Genomic DNA, 8,450 nt, shown 5'->3' with positions numbered 1-8,450 from the left:
CTGTGGGCGCGTGCGCGCGCGCGCTCGAGCGGCGCTCTGGCGCGGGCGGCTCTATGGTGTCGGCCGTTGGCGCGACGGCGCTTCCGGCGGGCGCGGAGGCCTGTGGGGGATCGCCGCGCGCCACTTCTGCCTGGCAGTGCTGAGGGAGCGGAGCCGCCATGGTGAGAGCAGGACGGGACCCGCCGGGCGGGACGGGACCCACCGCGCCCGCATGAGCTGTACTCCCCTCCCTTCCCTTCCCCTCCCTTCCCTTCCTATGGGTGGCCGCGGCCGGGAAGGCTGCGGCCGGCGGTGCGGGCCCGGGCGGGCGGCAGCACGTTTTGGCGGGGCAGGGCCGGGCGAGGCGGGGGCACAAAGGCGGCAGAGGCACTCGTGGAGGGGCGGACCGGGGGCTCCCGCCTCCCCCCGGCAGCTCAGGCCCCTTTCTCAGGGCGCCGCTGGAAGCGCGTCTCTTTCCCTCGAGTCTCGCTCGTCGAGCGAGTCTGCCTTAAATGGCTGATTGGCGCTTTCCATGCTGCTGTCCCTGCTCCTTCCCTCCGGTCGGAGAAGGGAAAGGCGGGAGCGTGCGTTGGTGGGCTGTCGGAATGGCACGCTGAAGTTCGAAGGCCTCCCTCGTCGTGGTTTGTTGCCTTCACCTAATGAATTAGGATACGCTGCAGCAAGTTGTTGCCTCACGGCGGGAAGAAACTCCTTCTGGGTCTGCAGCGAAGCTCCATATCTGCCTGGCACTTGATCGAAGCACTTGGCTTCGGCCAGGATGAGCAGCTACAAGCTCTGTCTGTGTTGTCCAGAGTGAAGGGTGACCCTTAGACCACTTTTTCTGCCTAGAAGAGGGAACTAAAAGGCATTTAGGTGTTTGCAGTGTGCTACTGCTAGTTGTATCACTGCACATCTTACCCTTGCAATCCGTGTTTATCTTCCTTTTTTATTGTTTTGGAGCCTTTTTTTTTTCTTTATTGTCTAATAGACTACAATTGGTGGAAGCCTCTTTGCACACATGCTGCCTAGCTTTTAAGTCCTTCTGGTTTGGCTGTCGGCCATGTCTTAACCAATTTTACAGGGTTCTGCCTTGAGTAACAAGAGCAATTTGTAAAGTTCTCTCTACAAGTTCAGAATTGGTATGATATAAACGTATGGTGTCTCATTACGTGTCCTTCTTAACAGCCAGTCCACCTATGCTTTTAAAGAAAATGCAGGGAAGGGTCCATATTGGGCTTTTTCAGATAACCTGGTGCTAATGCAAAAAGGTTTATGGATCTTCCCTTGTTTTGGTTTTGTGTCACCTAGGCAAGTGGGGCAGGTAATAATAGTCAGAGGAAACTTCCAGCAGGCTTCTGAACTTGTCATTTTTTGTGCCTACGTGGTAGGGCCAGACCAGCAATTTTATCAAATCAAACAATTTCTTTTTTTTTCCCCTTAAGGTAACATGAAGATCCCCCAAAAAATGTTTGAAAAGCATTAATTCTACAATACAGATGGTCCCAATGGCATTAATTTTACTATTTTCCAGGCCACTATCTGATATGGATATTGTATAGTGTCTGAAGTGATAAACAGCTTAAAGTCAGAAGCCCAAATAATTTCTACTGTGAAGTTCTGAAAGAACTGGCTTAAATGTCTGGCTCACTGATTTTTAAATTTTTTTCAATCTAAAGATTTGGATAATTTCAAAATATATGATTAATTTAATGTTCCTCAGTGACCAGCTAATTAAAATGATAGTGCTGCAAAAATTGCTTGGACTCCCTGGCAAGACAAGCCTGTTCAAGTGCAGTGCACTAGGAACAGCCAAATACCGGCCCCCTTGGGGAATTCCTGTCAAATCCAGTCCTCTGGCATACGTGAGAGTGGACTTAAATGATCTAGTCTCCTTTGTATGATTCTTGTTGTTACAGTGTGTAGCTCTCAATTCCCCTCTTCTGCCGCTTCTGACTGGGAGAAGTCTTGCTGCTTCTTTTACTCCGTGTAACTTTTTCCTGGACTTCTCGGACTCTGCAACTGCTGTGTTATTTGAGACAGAATTTAAAGAACTGAAAACTGTTTATTCCAAGCATGAGAACACTGTCAGTCATGGGACAAGAATTTGTCCCGTTTTCTTCTTATATATTTCTTGTAAATCCTAATATTTGCCATTTCTATTTTCTGTCATGGCATGCGATAAACACTGAACTGGTGTCTTCACTGATGCCCAAAGTATGGTTCAGGATTTTTCTGTCAGCAGCTGATTAATTTAAGCCAAATAATACGTCTTACTCTGCAGTTTCCTCTTAGTTGTGTGCTCACCTCTTATATTAGCACTGAAAATGTTGGATCCAATTAGCAGCACTGGAAATGGCCATTTTTGCAGCATGCTTGCGAACTTTCTGTGCTATGCACCTTTTTAATTAGATCACAGATTGTGTACACTTGAAAAATTCTTGCTCACTCTTTGCTCAAATTACTTGCAGTAACAAAGTGAAAAATGTTATGGAAATAATGGAAGCCACAGAGTGTACAATCATTTAAGTCTTCCCTGCAGAAGAACAAGCTTATATACTCCAACATTTACAACAGTTTTCTGTGCCATAATTACTGTTTCAGTAAACTCATTGAAGTGTGAAAACCCAGTACATCTGTTTTGCAGGAAATAATCTTGGATACTAAGTGCAGATTTGTTATATAATTTGTGTTCCCTTGAAATTAAATGAATAACTCAAAATAGCTATTGCTGTTAAAATCTTAAAGGTGAGATTGACAATGTGATTTAGTTGAATCCCCTCCTTGCACTTTAATTGGGGCATTTGAAATCTTACTAATAGCTTGCATTTGGAATAAAATAAGTAAATGCACTAATGCCGTAGCTTTTATACGTTGACTATTGCTTTGCTTTTGTGTCTAGATAGAAACTACTATTTCTGTGGTATCTTTTTTCAACACAGTAGCTGCTTTACTGGTGATTTTACACATTTTAAAATTCTATAAGGATTGATAGGACTGATTGGAAACAAAAGTTAACACAGCTTATATGAATAGTAAATGCTATTTGGAAAATGTGTCCTTGATTGCTAGTTCACTATTTTAATATTATGCTGCTTTTTGGTGCTTCCTTCAGATAAATTACTTGAATCAAACACAAATCATTCAAATTGTGCAAGTAACCTGTTTTCTTGATGTTTGTTTTGTTTTCCAGTCTCACACAATTCTACTTGTCCAGCCTACCAAGAGGCCAGAAGGCAGAACATATGCTGATTATGAATCGGTGAATGAGTGCATGGAAGGTGGGTGAAGACAAGGGGTTTTAAACACTAGTTTTTAACTACCATTTTTGACATACTGTCAAACTTACTCAGTAAGAAAATAAATTGCTCTTCATGTTTTGCAAAGGTAATTCACAAAAAAAAATTTGAAAAAGTGTCTCATGCTTTTAGTTTGCTAATGTTCTAGCAAATGAGCAACTAGTTGTTATTTGTTCCTAAAACTTTCTTTTAATCTTACATATTTGTTTTTGATTTAACTAGATGAAGTCACATTCAGTTTGGGAGAGTATGCCATATTCTTGGCAAGGCCATGCAGCAGACTTGCTTCAGTTCATTTTATTGCAGGATCAGCACCTAATTCTCACTAATCTTTGTGGTAGCACTGTAAAGGAAAGATTACTACTGGATATAATATATTAAATAAAAGATTGTGTGCAGTTGATACATAACTTACAGCCTTTCAGTGTATGTGCCAGAGTAAAGATCCTGTGAGACTTTGAGTCACCTAATGAGCTTGGAAAGAAGATTGACATACTAGAGCTGTAGTTCACTTAACATTAATGTTCCAGGAAGTTTTGCGAGGCAAACAAAAGCATAATAAAGACTGTGTAAAGCCTCTATGCTCACTTTAATATTACATTCTTCTCAAATGTATCTGAACTATTTGTGGGCTAGCTTAAATAAATAAAACTGATTTAAATTAATTAAACTATTTAGGTTTGTGCTGTCAGTCTTACCTCAGTAGCCCTGTTTGACTCTGTGATGAATAATGATCATTCTTATGAGTTCTTCTATTTCTCAGGTGTTTTGTACAGTAGAAATATATGTTGTAATTGCCGTCTTAAAATTATTAGGAGTTCTAGGTTTCCATTGGAGCTTACTGCATGGAAAGGTATATATTTGCTAGAGCTAAAACTTTCTCCTCTACATGACGAAAACTCTTTTTTCCATGCATCTTACCTGATTTTATAGTATTATGTTTCAATGCAAATAGCTAGAACAAAAGAATTTCAACTCTGCAAAATCTTGACTGTCTCTCTGTTTTTATGGTATTCATCTCTAAACTTTCCTTATATTTGTGGATCAATAGCTGAAGAAGTTTCAGCAAATACAGTTTTTAACATTGCATTGTTAAACTTGTCTCTCTGTAGGAGTCTGTAAAATGTATGAAGAGCATCTGAAGAGAATGAATCCCAACAGTCCATCCATTACATACGATATCAGCCAATTGTTTGACTTCATTGATGACTTGGCAGACCTCAGCTGTCTTGTGTAAGTTCAGTTGTATGAATCCATTTCACTGACTCGGGGAAGTCACAAGTCTTCCCTCTAAACTCTTACGTGTTTTATTTGAGTGTTTTTTGCAATAACTGTAGTGCAACAGTATTGTAGCTGCCATAACATGCTGCCTGCTCCAATTATATGCATTGAAATCTCTAAGGAAGGCTTAGAAAATGACAATTCCAGTTGGATTTTAGTCACATTGAAGCTTACAGCATTTCAGATACTGAAATCCAACAAAACTTAGTGTTAGGTTGAGTACTTTCCATACCATAAATTTCAAGGTAATGGTTTGGTATGACAGTGGTATCAACTTTGCAGAAATTCCGTAGGAATAAGGATACAAATCTCATATTCAAGTAACAAAAGACACAGTATTAGGCTTTTGAATCTCAAAATTCCAGAACGTTTTTAAGCCCGTGAGTTTCTGGTATAGACATTCCTGCAGCTGTACTGCTGTGGCTGAAATCCTGGTGCAAGTACTTGTCTAGCTGCACAGTGAACAGACTTTGCCAGTTAATTCCAGTTTAAAATAATAATTTATTTTTAAAAAATGAGCATCGGATTGTTTTCCTTTGTATTCTGATGTACAGTACAAAATTTCTTACTGATAATGACCTATTACAAATGCCATTTGCTAAAGTTTTGAGTAGAATAAGTAAAATGGGCTTACAGGTTCTGCAGAGTTAGTTTGACCCTAGACATTCTGCCACCTTTGATTTTCAAGTGTCATATTGCTGGGCTGATGCAGGTTTTGAAAACCACAGTTTATCTAACAGACTAAAGCTCGCCAGTTGCTTTAGGAGGTAGCAACTGTTTTCTAGTACAGTCTTGTGCCTTTGTTAATTAGGCTCCTAAACTCAGTGTCGTGCCAAATTCTACTTCAGCTTTTAGTTTTCCACCAGATGGCATACTTAGCACGAGGTGTATCAGACATGTCCTGTGTTCATGGAGATTCCTGAAGGACTTGCTGTCTGATCTTGTGGTGTGGCATTGTGAGTGGATTTGGGGGTGGGGGATAGTTTTCCTGAAACTAACATTTCTTATACTGCACGAGAACTACTGCTCTATCAGCATAAACTCTTTGGCCTTGAACAAGTCATGCTGAAGTTTAAATAACAAGGCTTTCTTAGAAACAGTGTGCTTAGGGTGTTTTCCTTAGGTAAGAACTGTAAATTGTTCTGGATTGAGTTAACTTCAGATTTTTATTAAGGTTCTTACCAATGACCATCTCACCTTTCTTACCTGGTCAGAAATATGTGTACCAAGATTTAAAGACTGATCAGGATTTTAGTAGTTCTTGAAGCATTCACTGAAAGTACCATCTTCATGAAGAAAATATTAAACTTTAATGAATGAGGGAGAAAGAAAGGCATGAATCTACACAGATGCAATTTCAGGCAATTTGCTTTCATTTTTCAGTCTCATTCTGCTTCAATTCGGCAGTGTCCTGGGTAACTGAATTCTCTGGCCCCTGCTAGTCTTGCTAGGAAACTGCTTTTATCAACTATTCCTGAGCAGCAAAGAAGACACATGGGGTTTTTTCAGTTTGCTTTTTATGAAGTGTCCTTGTTAGATGCAAGCCTGTCCTCACTGCCAACTGGCAGGAATCCTTTGTCATCCATCTCTGAGTCTACCTTTGCTCCTGGAAAAATTTGGGTTTATAAATTTTCAGGAAATTCCAGACAAAAGTTGAACACTCAAAAACTTAATAAAGAAGTGTAGAAGTGTTTGGCTCCTTAAGACAAATTCGATCGTTCCCTGGTGGAACTAGTCTTCATTCCGAGCTCTAGAGTACTAAGATTCTCCATTAGTTGTCTCCCATAAGTAATTGTATTCATGAATTAAAATGTGAACACACTGTGATCCAGTCACTCGATAATCCTTGGAACATATAGTTTTATTTCAGGGTCAGACTGATCTGCTGCGTAACTTTTTTAGGGAACGGGATAAATCCATTTGATAAGTGGCAATTCCCATCTACTTCTGATATTACTTATGATCTGTACACAACTTTCTGCTTCGTACACTTGAGGACACTTAATTGTTTGTGAAGTTCTTCCGGTAAATGTACTGCGGGGCAGATTAACATTCATTCTTTTTTTCTTTCCAGTTACCGTGCTGACACTCAGACATACCAACCGTACAATAAAGACTGGATAAAGGAGAAGATCTACGTCCTCCTTCGCAGGCAGGCCCAGCAAGCAAGCAAATAATGGGGGCACCATCATCACATGGGTTTGGGGGAGGGCTTGGACAACAGGTGTGTACAGAGTGTAGTAGTGAACGTTTTGTATTATAGTCATCCTGTTGCCATCTTGATAAACTCTTTAGTCAGGACTGAATGTATTGTTAGAGATACAAGGATTTTGTTGGATTTGTCTTTTTTTTTCAGTGTAAATGGAGAAGAAAGTACAACATCTTCTGCGGAGATTTAATTTGGGTTTTTTTCCTCCAGTTAGCTAATGGTCCTACTTTATTTGAACCCTTGGGGCTGTTCACATTGTACTTCACCACATTTGCTGTATGTGCCCTTCTGTGGGCTTTCCAACATTCAGTTACATCCTTGAGATGGTCCTAATGGGAAATAAAACTACCCTTTGGTTAAATTTGAGTGCTGAATTTTATGGATTTTGCCAAAAACCACAAATCTTTTTTCCCTGTTATCTGAGGAATAGGGCTTGAAAGGTCATGTGGACTGAACCAACAGTTATTTGCTGTATTACAGAACAGCTCAAATTCTGGCCTAGTCTTGATACTGTCTTCCCTGGGGATCTTTGGGAAACACAGCAACCCTCTTGCACTCTTGATACTTGATCTTTATATGAGGCATTTGTATTCAAGTGTGTCTGCTCTGGGATAGGTGATGGACAAGAGCAGGCTGAATGTATCACATCACAGAATTAGTCTACTCACAACTTTCCCCTGATAAAGGGTAAGGATTTAACTGTTTACACACACTGAAAAATTGTATCTGCCCCTGTCTCTCTTGAACGCTAACGTCTTTGTAATTTTGCTGTACGGAAAAGGTTTGGACTGAAGGACTCATTAGACCAAAAATTAGAGCAGGTAGAAAAGCAAGGCTGGATTGGTACTTTGTTCCTTTGTGTTAGTTCAGAGTTAACCTGCTATAGGTACATATTTGAGTCACAGACTGTACATGTATACTCAACCAAGAGCAGTTCCAGGATTGACACAGGAATGCAATTCTCTCCAATGCACTTCACTTCCTAATACACATCAGTAGTTTCTGATGGATCTCACAGCAAATGCACTGGCTTAAAAGAATCTGAGGTCAAATTGACTGTCTATAATAAGCTTTCATGAAAATAGCTTCATTTAAGTGGTAAGTAATAGCTGCTGAAGACTGGGAATTGAATTATTGAAGAGACACAAGTTCTTAGAAAGATACTCAGGAGAGGGTGTTAAACTTTTCTGTCAACACAAATACAGGTTGAAGATTAGACCTACTAGCTCTAGAATTATAGTGACCAGGAATAAATTCAATCTGCTAACATCAAAACATGCTTCCTTTATAATAAATAGTGATTTTCAAAATTTAGTAAGTCAGAAGTATATTAATCCATCGATGGTTACTTAAATCTATAAATACTTTGGCATGGAAGTTTTAAATCCAGCTTGACACAGTAAGTAATACTTAAAAGATTCACTATTGCCCCTCTAATAACAATCTGGTTTAATATAAGCAATGTTATTTAAACAGCTTGTATAGTTTATCCTCCTGGATAGCACATAGTAGAATAACATGTCTTTCCTAGCATGTTTGAGGTTAACTTCATTTTTTTTTTTTGGTAAAATTCCGGTATTCTCATGCTGGATTATTCAAGGTGCTAAATTTTGCAGTCTTTAACTGCAAAGACTGCAATTTTGCAGTCTTTAAATTAAGCCAAATAAACATCCCTTGACAGTACC

At 39.9% G+C, this 8,450-nt stretch overlaps 1 protein-coding gene across 1 annotated transcript; it reads left to right on the top strand.

The window, feature by feature from the left end:
• The first annotated feature begins 12 nt into the window (after positions 1–12).
• Positions 13–7,126, top strand: ERH (ERH mRNA splicing and mitosis factor). Its single transcript, XM_051791487.1, has 4 exons — positions 13–161; positions 3,170–3,257; positions 4,388–4,508; positions 6,631–7,126. Exons 1-4 carry the CDS (start codon positions 159–161, stop codon positions 6,731–6,733), a joined length of 315 nt encoding a protein of 104 aa, XP_051647447.1. The 5' UTR covers positions 13–158; the 3' UTR covers positions 6,734–7,126.
• The last annotated feature ends 1,324 nt before the right edge of the window (positions 7,127–8,450 follow it).

Source organism: Manacus candei, unplaced genomic scaffold, assembly GCF_025592945.1.
Source record: "Manacus candei isolate 608988 ecotype Guabito, Panama unplaced genomic scaffold, ASM2559294v1 h1tg000033l, whole genome shotgun sequence".
Taxonomy (NCBI): domain Eukaryota; kingdom Metazoa; phylum Chordata; class Aves; order Passeriformes; family Pipridae; genus Manacus; species Manacus candei.
Note: the sequence above shows the minus strand (reverse complement) of the source record. Positions and strands in the feature narration are given on the sequence as shown.